Below are 21029 nucleotides of genomic sequence, written 5' to 3' on the forward strand. Positions count from 1 at the left end.
AAAATCGACCTGAGTAACCTCAAACTAAGTGTATGATGGGCCTTGCGACTACCACCTCCATCTGATAACATCTCTCACTCCGGCATTCTGATCACGACTACCCTCTATGTCAGTCCTCCCTTGATTAATTGCCCATTCTCCTTATTACTACTTTCAGAGCACAAGCACTCCATGTGAAATTCCGTCAAAATGTGCTATCCGCCAATGGCAGAGCGTGAGCGGTGCTTCTCGCCAATTAGGTATTTTTTAATGCTCGGTACTGCTCCCTCCAGCAGATGGGCAAATCCATTTCCACCTGTCCTCTATCTATTGCGGCACTGAACAAGCGCTCTCTGGTACGCACCTCGAAATCCCAGTAAACTTCCAGGATGAGATTTTCACTCTGCAGCGGAGTGTGCGCTGATATGAAACTTCCTGGCAGATTAAAACTGTGTGCCCGACCGAGACTCGAACTCGGGACCTTTGCCTTTCGCGGGCAAGTGCTCTACCAACTGAGCTACCGAAGCACGACTCACGTCCGGTACTCACAGCTTTACTTCTGCCAGTATCCGTCTCCTACCTTCCAAACTTTACAGAAGCTCTTCTGCGAACCTTGCAGAACTAGCACTCCTGAAAGAAAGGATATTGCGGAGACATGGCTTAGCCACAGCCTGGGGGATGTTTCCAGAATGAGATTTTCACTCTGCAGCGGAGTGTGCGCTGATATGAAACTTCCTGGCAGATTAAAACTGTGTGCCCGACCGAGACTCGAACTAACGGACCTTTGCCTTTCGCGGGCAGGTGCTCTACCAACTGAGCTACGGAAGCACGACTCACGTCCGGTACTCACAGTTTTACTTCTGCCAGTATCCGTCTCCTACCTTCCAAACTTTACAGAAGCTCTTCTGCGAACTTTGCAGAACTAGCACTCCTGAAAGAAAGGATATTGCGGAGACATGGCTTAGCCACAGCCTGGGGGATGTTTCCAGAATGAGATTTTCACTCTGCAGCGGAGTGTGCGCTGATATGAAACTTCCTGGCAGATTAAAACTGTGTGTCCGACCGAGACTCGAACTCAGGACCTTTGCCTTTCGCAGGCAGGTGCTCTACCAACTGAGCTACCGAAGCACGACTCACGTCCGGTACTCACAGTTTTACTTCTGCCAGTATCCGTCTCCTACCTTCCAAACTTTACAGAAGCTCTTCTGCGAACCTTGCAGAACTAGCATTCCTGAAAGAAAGGATATTGCGGAGACATGGCTTAGCCACAGCCTGGGGGATGTTTCCAGAATGAGATTTTCACTCTGCAGCGGAGTGTGCGCTGATATGAAACTTCCTGGCAGATTAAAACTGTGTGCCCGACCGAGACTCGAACTCGGGACCTTTGCCTTTCGCGTGAGTCGTGCTTCGCTAGCTCAGTTGGTAGAGCACTTGCCCGCGAAAGGCAAAGGTCCCGAGTTCGAGTCTCGGTCGGGCACACAGTTTTAATCTGCCAGGAAGTTTCACAGTAAACTTGCCAATCGAGACATAGATTGGCCATTCGCACAGGAACACTGGCGCAAGGGCCAATGTGACCCTCGAAGAGTGCCGTGGCTCTCATGATGCCTATGCGGTGGACATAAAGCCGCGCTGACCCGCTACAGCGACCTAAGCGAAATATTTTTTTCATAGGCCGATGGGACGTTCTTAGGAAGGCACAGGGAGAATTAATGTCAGGGCTACCAATGAAAGCCTAAACATGCTCTTTCCTCAGTAGGGATCAAATTACTCGTGCTCCGTTCCGTCGCGACACGGCAAAGAAGTAATAAAAGCTCAGCTGCCGGCCTCAGCATGGCGATGCCCCGTATCTCGCTAAACGTGCGCCCCCGTCTGCCACCATTTCTCGCCCTCTGAGGAAGCAGTGACCGAGACTCATAAGGTCAGTCCTTCGCAGTCTCTGAATTGGCGACAATATCGTGCCCGTTCTGCTACCTACGCCAGCTACCAATAGCTCACCCAACTGCAGCCTTAGCTGTCCACGAGGAAAGCATGCTTCCATCATGAACACAATTCCTTCACCTCAATGTACTGCATGCAGAGTTACATTACAATCAACAATACGCCTAATCACTGTCAACCCTGTATGCTATTCCTGGAATTGGTCACTGTGCCTCCTTAATGCAACACAAGAATACTAGTCTGTATACGGCCCATAATTGTGATCAGTCAGGTCAACGAAGGGCCAGCCCAAAGGACTTGCCACCTTTAAATCTCTTAACCCAAACTTTGAAAAAAAAAAAAAAAAAAATCCCAATGGGAAGCTGTGATAATTCCCTTAATCACCACTTTTGCTTTAAACTTGAAAGCAGATATTTCGTTTTACTATCTCCGCTATATCAATATCCCTGCTATATTTGCCACCAAAATCAGCTGCACACTTTCCAGAATAAGATACAGACCTCTCATATATGGCATTTCCTGACAAGAAACTAAAGTCAGACGAAATGGTGTAATATGTGTAATCTGTTTTCCATATCTCTTATTATTCTATCAAATACTTTGTAGTGCTCTAGTTCAAAGAGTTTCTCAGCACAGATCAGGGGTACCTCTCATTCGGCCATCCCTCCATTCATCCTCTTCATCTTTCCCAAATTTTGAACAGCAAAACAGCTTTGCGTGCACATAGAATTACAAACAACTTTGCTTTGGTTGTGTATTTTTGCTCATACATGTTCTTTCAGTAGGTGATTTAATATGCTACATCAATGGTAGCACTCTTTCCATGCAGCGATTTGTTAGGAGAGTCCAGTTTTATTAATACATCAGACCACACCTCTAAAACGCACACAAATTCATAATAAATTTCTCTAAGAAGAATCACAGCTCTTGCTGCTGTTTCAGTGGTCCATTTGTCTTTGTTGATCATATCCTGTGACATCTTGTGTACAGATGTGAAGTACTTCTGAAGAGGAAAAGGAAGAATGAAAGATCAGTGTTCAACGTCCCATCAACATCGAGGTTATTAGAGACGGAGCACCAGTTGGGATTAGAGAAGGACAGGGAACGTAATCGCCCATGCTCTTTCAAAGAAACCATCCTATCACTTGTCTTGAGCGATTTAGGGAAATCACTGAGACCCTAAATCTAAATGGTAGGACGGGCATTTGAACTGCCTCCCTCCCAAATGCAAGTACATTGTGCTAACCATTACACTGCTCGGTTTCTGAAGAGCTGTCATAGTTTGACGCCGAGAAAACCATCTTGAATCCCAGTATATCTTAAAATTATTTTAAAACAAGTAAGTGAGGTCTCCCACGTTAAAGTAGAGCTGCTGAAACAGTTGAAAAACTGCAACTCTTTTCCCAAAACAGTGATGATTAAAACTGACACTTCCACGACAAGCACGCCAGCAAAACGTAGCCTGTGTGCTGCACAAGGTGCAAATTTAACGAATTAGGTTTTCTTGGCATATACGAGTATGTGCTTGAACGCCTTCATGTTTTCCTGTCATGTTAGAACCATTGTCGAAACCTTTGTCTTTACAGTTTTCAACGCCCGAGCAATCACTGCTCAGCGTGTGTAATATTTCTTCCGATAACCCCTCTCCAATTTTCTGATGGCTTATGACTGATCATGAAAAATTATTCGAGAGAGGAAACAAAGTTAAGCTGTTTCAAGTGTTAGTGGAAAAGGGCCTCCTACAACATCCAGTAAGAATAACAGAAAGTCTATACGAGGAAACCAATATCAAAATTTTAGATGATACCACACAAGCTGAGATAACTCACAGCCTTAGAAAAGGTTATCCACTGTCATCCATACGATTTCATTTTTATATTGATGTCATTAGTGAATTCCAGAAGAAAATGACAAAGCATTTATAATGAACATCACTCTTAACACAATGTTCTTTGCGGTTACGCGAGTGATTTTAGCAGACTCAGAAGATCGATTCCAGCGAACTCTGCACATGCTTACGAGAGTAGCACAGGTATATAATTTGAACATACCTACAACAAAGACCAGAGTAGTGGTATTCAGAATAAGTGAGCCAATCTGTAACAACATAGTTATTAAAAAAAAAAGAGAGAGAAGGCCAACAAGTTCTTATATCTGAGTTGCGATATTACCTATACATCACATGGCATTACTTCAAAACTACAAAAGTTTCAAAGTTTGTATGGAGCAATAAAGTGGAACTTTCGGTAAAGTAGACAGGAGATATTTCTAAAATTTCACAAAGTGATGGCACTGTCTGTTTTGGAAATGCACACTAACGCCACAAGAGACCAGAATAATAGAAAGTGCAGAGATGAGAGACCTTAGTGTGGTGGGCTGCAACTTACTGGAAAGGAAGAAAAGTGAAGACATTTAAACTCCACGAAGATACAATAAAATACAGAAGGAAATGCAACATATGTCAAGAATGGATGGGGCATATTACCAAAGATGTTTCTCAACTACAATACATTTTCATTTCATTTTATTATCTTCCTGTAAATCGTTTAAATGATGTAGGAATTGTCACAATTGTAATTAATATGCAAAGTACATGTAATACGAACATAATAACAAAATATCACTTATATAGCTATTTTCAATGCATTTTTGAGAGTACAGCATTTGTCATGAACATGTACATAAATGTTAAGACAATAATTTTACATACATTCAAAGTACTTATCTATGTCAGAAACTTTTGCTTAAAAGGTAATTTCTAAGCTCACTCTTAAATTTTGAACACAATACAGAACACATACGAAGCAATGCTGAACAAATGAAGAGGAGATGGCTAGGCTAAGACTTTCGAAGGCAGAACAAATAACGAATGGTTTAGTTCTTGAACATGATTACGCTCTGTGGCTGTTCTGTTGCGTGCACAGATTTAGTTTGTTACATGTTCCATCGATCATTGGAATACAGGATATATACAGGGTGTTACAAAAAGGTAGGGCCATACTTTCAGGAAACATTCCTCACACACAAATAAAGAAAAGATGTTATGTGGACATGTGTCCGGAAACGCTTAATTTCCATGTTAGAGCTCATTTTAGTTTCCTCCACCTACGCTCAATGGAGCACGTTATCATGATATCATACAGGATACTCTACCTGTGATGCTAGAACATGTGCCTTTACAAGTACGACACAACATGTGGTTCATGCGCGATGGAGCTCCTGCACATTTCAGTCGAAGTGTTCGTACGCTTCTCAACAACAGATTCGGTGACCGATGGATTGGTAGAGGCGGATCAATTCCATGGCCTCCACGCTCTCCTGACCTCAACCCTCTTGACTTTCATCTATGGGCGCATTTGAAAGCTCTTGTCTACGCAACCCCGGTACCAAATGTAGAGACTCTTCGTGCTCGTATTGTGGACGACTGTGATACAATACGCCATTCTCCAGGGGTGCATCAACGCATCAGGGATTCCATGCGATGGAGGGTGGATGCATGTATCCTCGCTAACGTAGGACATTTTGAACATTTGCTGTAACAAAGAGTTTGAAGTCACGCTGGTACGTTCTGTTGCTGTGTGTTTCCATTCCATGATTAATGTGATTTGAAGAGAAGTAATAAAATGAGCTCTAACATGGAAAGTAAGCGTTTCTGGACACAGGTCCACGTAAGATATTTTCTTTCTTTGTGTGTAAGGAATGTTGCCTGAAAGTTTGGCCGTACCTTTTTGTAACACCCTGTATACACGATTGGTTTTAACATTACTGAACATAGTGCTTTTATTTTAAATAAAAATTCACCTATGAAATAGAAGGAGTTTTCCAAGCTAAATGATTTTAGGTTAGCTTTAAACATGCTTCGCTACCTGTCAGGCATTTTATGTTATTGGGCAAAAGATCAGAACTCGTTTCGTAACCACTGACAGCTTCAATAACGGGTAATAAAGATAATTTTTCCCCCTGTGTTATGGGTATCGACATAACTATTTAGCTCAAGTTGTGGTGAATTGTTTATGACGAATTTCATTAGTGAATATATGTATTGTGACGATGTAATTAAAATACAAACTCCCTGGAGATGAAGCTACAATAGGACTGTGGGTAAGCACCTCATATTTCTTACTGCTCGCTTTTGTGCAATCAATACTCTCTTTCTATGTGGTGAGTTACTTCATTAAATTATTCCATAAGACATCAGTAATGTTTTTCCAGTTCAAGTTTTCATCAAGATATGTAGGCCCTACTCAATAATTTGGAGCATTCTATCATGTTAACTGACTACTTTTCATGTACTATATCAGTTGTTGGTATGATTCAGTTCATTGTACAGAACTGCAAACAATGTGTTTCTCAAAATTTGGTGAGAGACCATTCACAGAGAAGCGCACAAAAATTCTTTGACTAACATTAACAATTTCTTGTGTTGTTTTCTCTCTGACGGGATTTATTATAACTCTAGTCTCCAAAAAGTGTCAGAATGTCAAGAATTCGTAACTGTCAAGCACGACACATTCCTACTGGCCGTGCCGTTCACGCTCCAGACACATCCTTCGCTTCGTCGAACTATACGTCATTTAAATCTTTTGCAAAATGTACCAATCATTAATTTGCTTTTTACAAAACGTGGTTTCATGTGCTATAGTTCAGAGATAGTGATGATAGCACTGCGTCAGTTATGTTTTGACTACAATACCTGAAAACGGAGGCGATTACTCCATTATTTGTAATTGGAAATATCTGTGTTGAATTAAAAATAAAAGCAGCGATAACTTGATGACTTCCGTTCATTTCAGAATTAAAAATTTTATCAAAACTATAAACAATTGAAAGACGATATCTCATCAGAAGAGAGAGGGTGAAACTTCCGTACCAGCTATTATCTGACTTCTGACAAACAAAACGGACGAATGACGTTAATGGAGGAAAGGGAATCGAGTGGAGGCGACAGCGTCACGTGCGACGACAACAAAGCCTCAGCACCCGATTCTGTCAGCGCCTATTGGCTTCTGTCGAGAATACATGCGCGCTTCATGCTTCTTGTTACAGCAAAACGAAAGAAACCTGGCACTGCTCCGGTAGTATTGGTAGGGAACGATATTTGCCAAACTATGGCTACTGAAATGAAAACATTTTAGTCACATGACGTAATTGAGAGAAATGAATAGTGAGAAGTTTCGCAGTTATCTGATACTGGACTACAACAGTTTCATTACAGTGAAAGGGACTGTGCAGTTCTTAAATACAGTACTGCAGTCTCTCAACAGTTACGTTCAGAAATAATCCCTGAAACTCACTTATCATTATGCAAAGTTCTAAGAAACCAATACATGCAACAACAACAAAAACCACTAATCAGCCGTGCATTTAATCTACAAAAAATGTTCCACCTCGCTGCGGTTTCGTCAGATACGCGCATTCGAATGACACATTCGTATGGGCACTACTGCAAGCTCAGCGAAGCCGACTGTCCAGTACCTCTCCATCTTTCTTTCACGTTTTTTTCGATCAGTTTTTGCGCCCTCTCTGTGCCAGTGCCCGTGGTGGGGATCTATCTCGTCATGCCCTCGGTACGGCCTTGCGGTTGTCCAGAAGTGGGGACGATGCGAACTTCCCTTGATGGTTCGCAAAATAAAAGACCGACAGTCAGCGGAACACAAGTGAACACCAGCGCATGCAGAGCGAAAACCTGAGAATGTCGTTCGCTCACGTTCACGAACCGTTTACACCAGGGAGAATTCTCTTTCGCTGATGTTCGTTCGCTTGTGTTCACTGTCTTGTAAACCAGGATTAATAACAGCTGATCACATACCCCAATTATTTTCACAGTGTAGCAAAAAAAATTATGCACAAATGGTGACATATTTAACCAGCCGACCTCATTAGCATACCATTCAATATTTTGTGCGTTATATTCCAGGAAACACAATGTAGGTCCACATGTTTATATTAGGTAACACATTCTCGTAAATACTGCAGCTTAACTTTTGATAAATACATGAAATAAAAAACGCTGACCGTAATCAACGTCGATCAATATTTGAAATTATTCGCCAAAGGTGCTGTTGTGCTGCCCCCTGCAGTAGTAGGAACTAGAAACTGCGATCGTAGCTTCGACAAGCGGTTCGGTCAATTTTGTGTGGTGTTAATTGAGCACATCCCTTAAGTATTTCTTTCTGCGTGAAAAATATTTTGTGTGTGCACTGGTAAATATATAATGTTATAATGAACATGTTTTAATTTTGAAATTCAACTGTTTTGAGCTAAAATGCAGACGCAACCGAACGTTTGACAGTTTACTGAGAGTTTGTTAGTGGGAAAAAAGCAGGCCGTTACCAAGAATGAGATGTAAATAGAAGCAGTACAAAAAAATTAATCGTGAAATGACGCTGGAAGATAATATTTTGCAATATTAGAATCCGGATTTCTTAACTAGAATGTTTTTTTTATTATCATGATTTCTGTGTTTGTGCGCGAATCCGTGCAGATAATGAAATATTCATATGGAATAAACAGTGTTAATAGATTGCAAGCGATAAGTCGGTGGGGTTGTCTTGTTTTCGGGCAGTAATTTTCGGACACAAACAGTGAATAACGCATTCACTGTTTGTAAACATTGTGAACAACTGTGAATTTTTGGATGAATGCCAAGCTGCTATTTATATAATTTTCTCAAAAAATTCATGACCGACAAATTCCTTGACGTTTCTATTATCAGAAGAAGCAACCAATTCATTGGAAGTTTTGGAATCTCTGTCAGTGTCTAGCAGCAGCAGCATTGTAAGACCATTGCACGAGATTTCATGGTTCTTGTGATAAACGTAATACGAGGATGGTAATTATTCCTCATTATACCTGTGCACAAGCAATATTGTGCAAGGGGGGGAGGGGAGACATTTTTATCATGTCAGACAAATTTTATGTACAAAATTGGTCACATGTTGAATATGATTTGTAGACAGTTTGTGCGTTCGGTATTTAATTCTGTTTACACTGAAGTCACCTCAGTACTTCTTTTATTGTCAAGGTTGATATAACAAGCTAACTGGCAAGTTGCACTTCTGCACTATCAAGTGTGGATAGTGTGCTGCCGGTTATTGGCACTGGAAGTGACTGTTCTTGAGCAGCCTCCACCAGTAATACAACCAGGACAACAGTGCCACCTTCACAGCATACTGTAATTATGCCTCAGTTGGGTACACAAACAAAGAATACGACGCCTGCACCAGAAGAATCGGGCCAGGTATTGAAGTGACATTGATTACACTCACTATGATAGTGCCTTTTAATATTCATTGAAAAAAATAAACAAACACTGTGGATGCCATGTTATTAGTTCAAATAACATTTAATCTAAGTTATTTGGGAATAACTGTTTTTGCTGGTGCCTGAAGCATCGTAATGCAATGCTTAAGGTGTGCAGTGACATGAGGATTGAAGTGAGATATTTTCACTTGACCTATAGACCATCTTGCTGTAAATCTACTGTTGCTTTACTTAGAAAATTCACTCAGTACAAAACAGGATTTAAATTGGCCAGTAACATGGAGTGCAAGGGAAAGACAATAAAGAAAACAAAAAGTGGGTACTTTTAATAAAGATATTTCAAACTACTTAAGTTCTTCATAGGCCTATAAGTTACCATTTTGGTGATGGAAATGTTAAAGTATGTTGCTGTTCCCCACCATTGCCATGTGGAATAAAATTGTGTGGCTATATTATGTGCATCTGCATAATCTCTGTAGATAACAATGAACAACTAAGGATACTGACTACAGTCCCACAGTACATTTACCTGCTAATGAAGTTGACCATTAATAGTGATTTCCAATTTTAAAACAGCATCACCATTTCACTATAAATAAGTCGTATAAATGAGAAACACGTAACAATATATGTACATTGAAGAAAAATGTGTTTTGTGAATATGTTTACAGATTGCTCTTAATTAAAAGATGATCCATGGAATATCTAAATAGGTAGTTTAAATGACCAGTAGTGTAAGAAATACATTTTCTCCAAATTGTAACTGATAACCAGTCACCAAGCCCCAGTCTTTGGTTAGGGTTTGGTTAGCTTCCTTATAAATATAGCCATCACAGCCAATGTTCATTATAGTGAAATTAGAGGACATATTCAAAGTCTTGAAAATAAAATAAAAAACAACTGAAACAACATGTGTGCTATGAACAGACTAGCAAAGTCACTGGCAGAGTAAACGCTGTTATTATTTGCTGAAGACTGGACAAGTGTGTGTTCATGCAAAACATGGATGTACATATGTATTTATGAGCAAGTATTATGTTAACTAAAAAAATACGTATTCACTGTCCAAAACGTATACAGGGATAGTGTAGTTAATTATGATCCTGGTATGTGTACGATGTTATACTTGACAGTAAATTAATGGACAAGATTGCACATTTTCAAAAACATGTTAAAGAGAACTTTAAGCAAGGCGTTTGCAATGAAACATTTTCTCCTTTAACTAGAAACACAAGTAGATGGTAAAGAGATTATTATAATCAAGTCTTTTTGCATTGGAAATATTATAAAAATGGATTGAAATTAACTTCAAATGTTTCTAGAATAGGCTGTATTTTTCCTTGTATTATCAGAAATGTAGGCATGTAAGTAATACAATTAGAGAACTATTAATGGAGGAAATTACATTGAGGCAGATTAGAGAACAATCAGCTTGAAACGTACAAGAGTCATAGCTGATATATTTTCTCAAACTTAGTAGTGGCTTCTAAATAATTGACATCATAATAGATTTCCATATTTAAAATATTAGTATTGTGTGTGAAAAGTGCTTTTACAAATATCAAAAGCTACTTCTGTACTGTGTCAAAAAAAGACTGAGAATGTTGCACTGCACATGGAAGATTACTTCTGTACTGGACCAGTTGCAGTCACATAATGAGTTTCAGAATGGTTTGAAATATTTTAGCTTACAAAGTAAAACAACATTTTAGGGCAATGTTTTCAGAAATTTTGATTCTGGCAGACCGCTTTTTGGTCATGTCATTTTAGTGTTGCCCTAAAACTGTACTGACATTTGACAAGCTTCTATGTAACTACACTTTGATTTGCGACGAGAGAAAGGATGTTGGATGTACATAATGGATAATAATAAAAAAAAATTATAGCATCCTTTGTATATCTTCCTGGTAACTTGTTTCTATCAAATAGTGCTTACAGTACAAAATTCACTTTCAGTTAGACGGAGTAGATAACCACCTGGTCTGTAACATTGTATGACCACCTACTCATGACAGTATGTTCATTGTGCTGGGAATTATTATTAAAATTAACAGAAATGTTGTGATATATTGTCCCAGCCTTTTTGTAACACTGTCAAGAACTAAGAGTTTGTTTAAACGGACTATTAAAAATAAATTTTTCTAGAATGCCAACTTGGTGCAGTTTCTCAGGATTGATTGTGTGATGTGCTAACTTTAAAAGCTACTGCTACGTCAGTAAAAAGTTAATAGTGTAAATTACATTTCAGTAGTGTTATGATATGGTATTTAATAACTTATTATCTCATTAGTGAATGTCACTTTGCAATTCTTTCATGTAGTTACAAGCAAGAAAAGTCAGTCATGGGTTATTCAAAATAACTTTGTTAAATGAAATAATTGGATAAAGTTGTAAAATTGGAAAGTTTACTGCATATAGTGATTTTTTTTCGTACAGAGGTGAGATGTGTCATCATCTCTACAGTCATTGTCACCTTGAAATTGTACACTTGCTGTTAAAGTATCACCTGTATTCTCACTTTCATTTCTGTGTTTTGGCCATTGGATCTGACAAAGGAAGCTCCTGAAGAACATATCTATTCAGTCTCATGAATACCTAAACTAGCCCGAGCTGGTGTTTTGGTCAACACATTATTGCTCCCTCCGTTACAATTTGCCTCAGTCATGAAAAACAGCAACATTACATTTTATATGAGAAGTATATCAGGTTGTTCTGACTACCTTAGGGAAACAATGCTGTGTAGCCTAATGGGGCAGTAAACCAAAATAGTTTGTTTGGAAATTGCCATGGCTATTGAGAAATATTTTTTATGTCAGTTTGTAAACACAGATCGACATGAAGTTGATTGTAATCAATTGAAATGAATGATCCAATAAAACAAAAACAAATTATAGTGCCCAAAGGCCGATATATAAAGTCTACTATTTTTAAACACTGAATCACTGTACCCTTCATAGTGACAATGACACGCTTCATCGAAATAAAGATTTTCATTATAGAATAAGCAAAAAAAGTGACAGAAAAACACATAAAATAAAATAGTTACATGTTGATGTTTCACAGTTAATTAAATCTCTGTGTTGCTGGAGTTAGGTAAGGAGAGAAGTGTGCTAACTGCCCCTCAGAATGACTACATATGACAGAGGATGACTTGGTGACTGTCTAGCTTTGTGTGGTCCTCAGGGCATGATCACTGAGTTTAGTTTTAGTTGTTTAGAGTTTCAAATGTTGACTTCGCATTTGCTGAATTTGCCGTGATAAATTTATGGATTAGATGAAATGAAGGTTACTTCTAAGACAGACTACACTGGTCTCCAATCAGTAATATGTTTGTAGTATGCTAGAGTTATTGCTCTTTGCCAAAGGTGTGTGTGTGTGTGTGTGTGTGTGTGTGTGTGTGTGTGTGTGTGTGTGTGTGTGTGAGAGAGAGAGAGAGAGAGAGAGAGAGAGAGAGAGAGAGAGAGAGACTAAACATAGTTGCGTTTGTCATACTAAGTGTTATTTTCCACATTTTACATTGATATTTTGATGATTTGCTGAGGCATAAAATTACCTAACAAATTCTGTTCATAAAATTCTTTGTATAAATTGATATGTGATGCATGTTTCCTCTTGTTTCATAAAATAATCTTTTCTTTGATAATAGAGGACAATCAACATAAGTAATTGGAAAAAAATTATGAACAAGAGCCTTCTTATAAACTCCTTTAATTTAGTAACCACACGCTTTACAGATATAAAGGAAGCAATTTATTGATAACATGCTTCATGTATTTAGAATAAGGATTCATTTTGCTATCTGCGTTATAATTTTCTGTTGTGGCCTAGGGAATGAAAACTTGCCACCTTTCAAGAAACATATAATTCTAGTAATTATAGAACAGCAATCACTTTAAAAATGGTGTCATAGCCAATGAATAGGTAAATAGAGAAGTCCAAATAGCAAAACTCGTGTACTAATTTTACTGTCTCCTTTCCTTAGTTTCCTTTACTGTTGGCTCAATGTACTGATTAAATAGCTTAAGTTACACCCCTGCCTCTGTCCTATTCAACTATTGCTTCCCCTCCATGCCCTTAAACTCTTAAATATGTACTCTGGTTTCTCCACAAGTCGCAGATAAGCTTTCCCTCAGTTTATTTTCTCCCTGCTTCCTTTAGCATTCATGTCTCTCAGCACTTGCCTCCTTTCAAATTGAAATTATTTCTTTATTCAGTCTAAGGGTATTTTGTTTATCTCATATATCTTGCTCACTAGGTGGAATAGTTTTGTGATGGTGGGTTCCCCAAGATCTCAATAGCTGAGAGACATTGTAGTTTACTCCTAGGGCCTTGTTTTGCCTGTGTCAGATTCTTCCCACATTATCATATCTTCCATCTCATCTTCTTTCACTTCTTCAGCTCTCTTTGCTTAGAACTGACTCGCCATCTGAGCTCTTGATACACTGACAGAAAAAAATCACATCATCCAAAAATAATTAGAATAATGAAACTTTGGGAAAATATTTGTCAGGATAACATATTTAAATGACCAACATTGCAGGATCACAGGTTAAAGTAAGTCTGAGATAAGCCATTGGAAATGTTAAATGCTGTTACATTAGTAACCGGTGTAACTGCCAGAAAGTTGAATGCAACCATGCAAATGGACTAGCATTGGTTGTACAGGTGTTGAATGACAGTTTGTGGGATGGACTTCTGTGCCTGTTGGACTTGGTAGGTCAATACAGAGTTGGTTAATTCTGTTTGTAGATGACCCTGGAGTGGTTTAAAGATGAGATCATGTTGGATTACATCATCAGTATGTGGACAAACATTATCCTATTGAGAAACAACCCCAGTAATGCTCTTCTTGAATGGCAGCACTGCTGGTCAAATCACTAAGGTGATGTACAGTTTTCCAGTCAGAGTGCATGGGATATCTAAGAGAGTGCTTCTGCTGTTGTAGAAAATTGCACCTCAGACAAAAACTCCAGGTGTAGGTCCAGTGTGCCTAGCACACAGACAGATTGGCTGCAGGCCCTCAGCTGGTCTCCTCGGAACCAACACACAGCCATCACTGGCACCAAGGCAAAACCAACTTTCATCAGAAAACACAATATACCTCCACCTTGCCCTCCTATGAGCTCTTGCTTAACACCACTGACTTCGCGAATGTGGCGGTGGTTTGGGGTCAGTGGAACGCACACTACAGGGCATGTGGCTTGGAGCTATTCTTAAAGTAAGTGATTTTTAACAGTTTGTTTTGTCACTGTGGTATCAACTGCTGCTCAGATTGCTGGTGCAGATGCAGTATAACTCACTAGAGCCATTTGCTGAACATGACAGTCTTCCCTCTCGGTAGTGCTACAAGGCCATCCAGAGCCCAATCATCTTGCGAACATACGTAGTCATGACCATTGCGGCCAGTAATTGTGTACAGTGGCTACATTTCTGCCAAGTCTTTCTGCAGCATCGTAGAAGGAACATCCAGCTTCTTGTTGCCCTATTATTAGACATCATTCGAACTCGGTGAGGGATTGATAATGGTGTCTGTTGCCTTAAAGGAATTCTTTTATAGCATCAACTCACCATGTCCAATCTCAAAAGTAACTAACACTCACAATTGTTACAGCTTGTATTTAAAACAAGCCTGATTTTCATCCTCATAGTGGCGCTACTAGTGCCACTCTTATGCGACTGGTGTGAAATTTGAATAGACATCACAATTCAAGTGCAGAAACACACTATAAACTTTCATTTATGTCACACAACTCCTTCTTGGTGTTGTGATATTTTTCTGTCAGTGTATTTCTGTAGCTGCTTCTCTTTTCTCCAAAGGTATCTGTAATTTTGCTATAAATAGCATCTATCTTTGCCATAGTCACTCATGCTTGTACAGCCTTGTATTTCTTTTCTAGCCATTCCAACTTTGCCATTTTTCCTCTTCTGTCTATCTTATTTTTTAGATCTATCTAAAAACAAAGATGATGTGACTTTCCAAACGAAAGTGCTGGCAGGTCGATAGACACACAAACATCACACAAAATTCAAGCTTCCGCAACCAACGGTTGCTTCATCAGGAAAGAGGGAAGGAGGGGGAAAGACGAAAGGATGTGGGTTTTAAGGGAGAGGGTAAGGAGTCATTCCAATCCCGGGAGCGGAAAGACTTATCCCTTTTGCCAACATCATTTGCTGCATTTTTAAATTTTCCCCTTTCATAAGTTACTTCAGAATATCATGTATTATCCAAGGATTTGTTTCAGTCAATCATTGTGTAATGATCTCTTCGAAACTCTCGACCATCTCTAATTCTTTCAGTTTATCCACATCCCATCTACATATATTTCCTATCTGACTGCACTTTCTCCAGTTTCAATCAGCATTTCATAAACAATAAATTATGGCCAGACCCCACATCTGTCTCTGGGAATGTTAATTTAAAATGTAGTTTTCTCTGTCCTACCATAATATAAATCAGTCTAAAAACTTCTGGTGTTTCCAGGTCTCTTCCATGTGTACAACCTGCTTTCCAGATTCTTAAACTAAGTATTTGCAGTGATTAAGTTAAGCACAGTGCAAAATTCCACCATATGGCTTCCCCTTTTGTTCCTTTCTCCCAGTCCAATATATCTTGTGTGTTTTTTCCTTCCCTTCCTTTTCCTACTCCATCCAGTCCTTCTATTGCCCTATATCCAGATAATGATGGGTTAGGACTGGTGTGGGTTTTGCAGAGAACCATATCTGTTGATAGGGTATTATTACAATGGGGTTGCCACTCGCAAAGTTGTTTTAAAGCCATTGCTCTCCTCCCCCCTTTTGGGGAGGAATCACAGTCAAATGTGACATCTTTTTTAAGATGTTCTCCCATCACATAACTGAGGTGGAACTAGCATGGTATTTACATAAATGGACATGAAACACTGCCCAAAATAACATCTTGACTGGCAGGTACATCAGCCCCCATCATTAATTCATGAGGTGGATTCAGTTTGGGGCCAGTGTGTCCCCATCCCCCCTCCCCCTGTCCTGGAAGTGGGCACTACAATGCTCTCATCTATCTGGGTGGATTCCTATTCCTATGATAGATTTTAAGCCCACATCACAATTAAATTCTTGTCCCTCTTAACAATCTGAGATAATTTATTTTATCTCATTGTACATATTTTCAATATCTTCATCTGCAGAGCTGTAGTAGTTGGCATATAACTTACACCTCTGTGATGGATGTTGGCTTTGTATCTATCTTGGCTGTAATAATTTATTCGCTATGCTGTTCATGGTAGTTTATAAGCATTCCTATTTTCTTTTCTGTTATTAAACTTACTCCTGTATTTCTCCTCTTTGATTTTGTATTTATAACCATGTACTCCCCTGAGCAGAAATGCTGTTCTTCATGCCACCACATTTCACTAATTCCCACTGTATATAACTTCAACTTGTCCATTTCCTTTTCCTACCTTCTTGATTAAGGGATCTAACATTTCATGCTCAAATCCATAGAATATCAGTTTTGTTTTTAGTGCTGATATCATCCTCTTGATCAGTCCTCATCTGTAGATACAAATGGGTAAATATTTCACCTCTGAAATATTTTACACAAGAGGATGCTATCATTATTAAACCATACAGTAAAGCTGCAAGCCCTTGGGCAAAATAACTACCATAGTTTCCCTTCGCTTCCAGCCATTCACAATATCACCACAGCGAGGCTATATTGGATGGCATTGCAAGGCTGGATAAATTATTCATCCACACTGTTGCCCCTGCAACTACTGAAAAGATGGTTACCCCTCTTCATAAAACACAGTTAGTCTGACTTCTCCACAGATAGCCTTCCATTTTTGATGCGCCTATTGTTTGGCTATCAGTATCACTGAGGCATGCTAGCCCAACCCCCTCCCCCCCCCCCCCTTTTCCCCTTTTGCAGTGCCCATGGCTCTCAGTTTCATCAGATCTAAGAAACTTATTTGCTGTCTTGATTTTTTTCATGACGCATAATTGGGACATTAAATAGTATATAGCAGTTTGTAGAAGTTTTGCTGTGTATTGAGATTACATGGGCTACCAGGGAAGATATGTGACTGAAAAGAAACTAATTCTACAACAGCCCACCCTGCTTTCATGAGTAGGAAATAAATATTTTTTAAAAAAAGCAGTGGGCTTAATGCAGTAGCCGGAGAGTGAATTTATATTGTAAATATTCTCCACAGTCACTCTTAATTTTTATTTTTCATTTATGGAACTTATTAGGTACAGGGGTTGTGAAGAATGTTTTCAGTCAGGAGTAAGTTATAAAAGAAGTCTTTGATATCATCTAAGCTGCTGTAATTGTAACAGTAATTTTACAAGATTTCACAGTTCTGTTTGGTTAAGTGTACATGTATTCTGAAGATTGGTAACACATTAACTGTATCAGAGTTCATCAGTCACTACTAATTTATACCCTGGTAAACCATTATAACATCTCAGTTTATGTTTCTTTCTTCTGTAGGTGCTCACAAAGGCACGTTTGCAAGACCTTGTAAAAGAATTTGATCCCAATGAACAACTAGATGAAGAAGTGGAAGATGTCTTGCTTGAAATTGCAGATGATTTTGTGGAATCGGCTGTAACAGCTGCATGTCTGTTAGCTAAACATAGGAAAGCTAATACAATTGAAGTTAAGGATGTTCAACTCTATTTAGGTAATTTTTTTAGACTTTTTCACAGTTACTTTTTTAATACTTTTATATTCTTCTACCATACAGATATTGTTTCATTTTAGTCATTCTTATCTTTTTATTAAAAATCCTTTGACAATTGTAGTTCTATATCATTCCACAGATTCTTTATTTTGTGGGTGTGATTTAAGCTTACTGGACTTTGCTGCTTTGTCACTCTCACAAATTCTGTCACATATGAGTAATTAACTTCAAAAGATAACCTTGCATTCAGATAATTCGTATAGTACAGGCCTATTTGAATTATCATTCATCAAGAGGATCACTTTCATAAAATTTGTTTGATACATGGCATGGTCGTTAACTTTCACCCCAAGGAGACTACTGAGAAGCAATGGTGGCTGAAAGGTTATTGTGAAATTAAGACGACTTTCTTAGTTGACTTGTCCTAATTGAGAAAAGCTTTTTGTATTTTGATTGTAGGGGGGAAAAACTGAATTAAAGTAATAGACAAGGAAAACATACTGCCTCCTGTCTCATAAATGAAACGGTCATTGACAGTTGATGGGTGTAAGAGAGTTATGATAAACTTTTTACCATTGCTCAAAGACTAATCGGTTGCATGAGGAACTGAAAATGGAAATGTTTAAGAATCCTCACAAAAGAAGTTCTGTGGGTGGTGGACAATGGGCTACTCTATTTTGACAGTGTGTCCGTTTTGAAAGCTGTACAAAATTGACAATCATTTTCCATTTACCGTATTTTTTTCTCAGTAAGGAGTGCCTTTTCTACTACCACTACACAAAAACTTCACATGCACTCATTATGGTTACCTAAACACAACATGTACATCTATTCAACATGCATGAAGAACGAAAACATTGTCAGGCAGCTGAGCAAACCACCTTAGAAACCCCTAACCTACAATGCTATACTACTTTATTTTTATTTATGGTGGGAATTATTCATAATATGTTCTTCTGGGAGCCATGTAATATTTATTTGTAATGGAATACTGAACAAAAAGCAATGGGAACCTAATGTTTTCAGACATATGTAGTCTATTTATGCAATCTAAAACTTTTGCAACCATGTTACACAATGTGTTTCTTTTTCACATTTCTTTTTGTTATAAGGACACCTTTATTTGCAAATAACCATATTATCCCATGGCGGAATAAATTATTGTTTAGAAGTCACCAGATTGGAGAGGAAATTTGTTGGACTCATAACTATGTGTGATGACAGTCAAGGCTGTTTCACAAAATATACACTTAATGTTCATTACATTGAAATTTTCAGAATTTTATTGGTGCGTTTTTCATTATGTTTTCCAGAGAGAGACTGGAACATGTGGCAGCCAGGTTTCGGTATGGAAGAGCTTCGTCCGTACAAGCGGACGGCTGTGACAGAGGCACACAAACAGAGACTGGCACTAATACGTAAAGCTGTAAAAAAATATTAAATTTATGTGTAGTGCACTGCTAATTATTTTATTCATAAATGAATGTCATTAATGCTGAAACTTGTATCCTTTAAATTTCCTCTTGTGCTGCCTGTAACTTCATTTATTTTTATCATAGACGTAGCAGAATATTGAAATGGTAATGTTCTCCTTGCAGTATTTTTCATCTTATTCTAAGCATCCTAGCTTCTAAATTACAGGTACAAATGATGTACCCACTACGTTTTCTTATGTTCATTCTCAGTTAGATCATAGGTATGAAGATTTCGTACTGATATACTGTTTTCATATGTGCCATTCTGTTTCTACCAGTGGTTGTTAGTGATTTCAGTATTTACTTGTTTACTGTCACTTACAGCAGATCGTAAGTTTTTCAATGTGTTGCACATACTTTTCACACTCCAACCAAATAATGTCATGAGAAAAGAACTGGATTATTCTTCTGCATGGTGTTCATTTATCAGTTTGGAAATGCCATTGCCCTGACTTTGGATTTCCTCTGGTAACACCTGCTGTCTATGTTTCAGCTTTCATTTGTTTCAGGTCTGTTCCCATGTGTTGCCCTTCTATAAAAAGAAATAGTTTCAGTTAGTTAAATTGAAGCCCTGCTGCGCAGAGTTTCCGCAGTTACTTTCACTTCCATTTAATAAGTACCTCCATGCTAGAACACCGCATCCACATGTCAAAGTGAAGTGAGTGGCAGTCATTACCCATTTCTCACTAACAAAGCTGCATGGTCTCCTTTACCCTCACTTGGGCGAACACTTGTCAACTGTGACTTGGCTGGTATGTGGCCCCTTCCATGTGGCTAAGAAAATATGACAGTTAACTTTCTCAACACAGTGTGGGGCATAGAGGAAGAGAATTTCCTGTTGTTCATAATGTTTGGTTTTTGTAGCATATTCAAATGTAATCGTCAATACTGTTTTGAAGACGGCATTTTCCCACGTGCTTGTATTTTGTCTTTAATTTCTTACTGGTCATCGTAATATCACTATCCCCTCCCTCCCCCCAAACCCACGCAGGCACATAACGCGCACGCTTATTTACACACACACACACACACACACACACACACACACACACAGAGAGAGAGAGAGAGAGAGAGAGAGAGAGAGAGAGAGAGAGCTACTGTGGTGATTAAAAGAAGAAGATAAAGAAAAGAAGTTGGGGGGAGCAGGCAAGCAGAACAAGGAATCTGCTTTCTCTTTAGCTGTTTTGATCGGTTTCAGTGCATCAATTCCTCTTTGTTTTCCTGATTTTCTGTACTCCAGGCAGATTTCAGCTTATTTCCTGTTGCTCCTACACCCACTTGTTTGCCCAGCATCGAGCTTGATATCTGTTATCCCATTTTATAATCCCTTCAGTGTGTACAAAACTTCATTCTTCAGTGAATTCTTGTATTGAGAGACTTTTTATCCATGGTTAGAGTATCACTCTTAGATTTGATACTGCTGAATATAGTTGCTACATATATGCATCTTACTGTTCCCTTTGCATAAGTCATGTGCCAGTTTAGTGATATCTGCGTGTAAATTTATATACTGGAAAAAGTGAATGTGAAATGTCTCCTAGTTATGTAATATAATGATACACCCACATATTGTAATATAATGTAAGTTGATGAGCTTAATGTTGATAAAAATTAAATATATATGAAATAGCATGAAACGTGAACTCATTCCTTTTGTTACTACTTGTTATGTTTTTAATAATGCAGCTCCTATTACCTTTTAAGTTACTGA

General features: G+C 38.6%; 1 protein-coding gene and 1 non-coding gene across 3 annotated transcripts; one reads left to right on the forward strand and one right to left on the reverse strand.

Moving 5' to 3' along the window:
- Positions 1-432: 432 nt before the first annotated feature.
- Positions 433-507, reverse strand: Trnas-cga (transfer RNA serine (anticodon CGA)). The gene has a single exon. It is a non-coding gene; the product is annotated as a tRNA-Ser (tRNA).
- A 7463-nt stretch (positions 508-7970) lies between these two features.
- LOC126298557 (transcription initiation factor TFIID subunit 12) lies at positions 7971-20421 on the forward strand. 2 transcript variants are annotated; one of them, XM_049989914.1, is made up of 4 exons: positions 7971-8120; positions 8942-9157; positions 17651-17843; positions 19157-20421. In XM_049989914.1, the coding sequence occupies exons 2-4, from the start codon at positions 9098-9100 to the stop codon at positions 19282-19284; spliced, it is 381 nt and encodes a 126-aa protein (XP_049845871.1). In that variant the 5' UTR covers positions 7971-8120; positions 8942-9097; the 3' UTR covers positions 19285-20421. The 2 variants fall into 2 exon arrangements, with proteins under 2 accessions (XP_049845871.1, XP_049845872.1); XM_049989915.1 differs by lacking the exon at positions 7971-8120 and adding an exon at positions 8148-8749.
- Positions 20422-21029: the final 608 nt, after the last annotated feature.

The sequence above is a fragment of the Schistocerca gregaria genome, chromosome X (assembly GCF_023897955.1).
Source record: "Schistocerca gregaria isolate iqSchGreg1 chromosome X, iqSchGreg1.2, whole genome shotgun sequence".
Taxonomy (NCBI): Eukaryota; Metazoa; Arthropoda; class Insecta; order Orthoptera; family Acrididae; genus Schistocerca; species Schistocerca gregaria.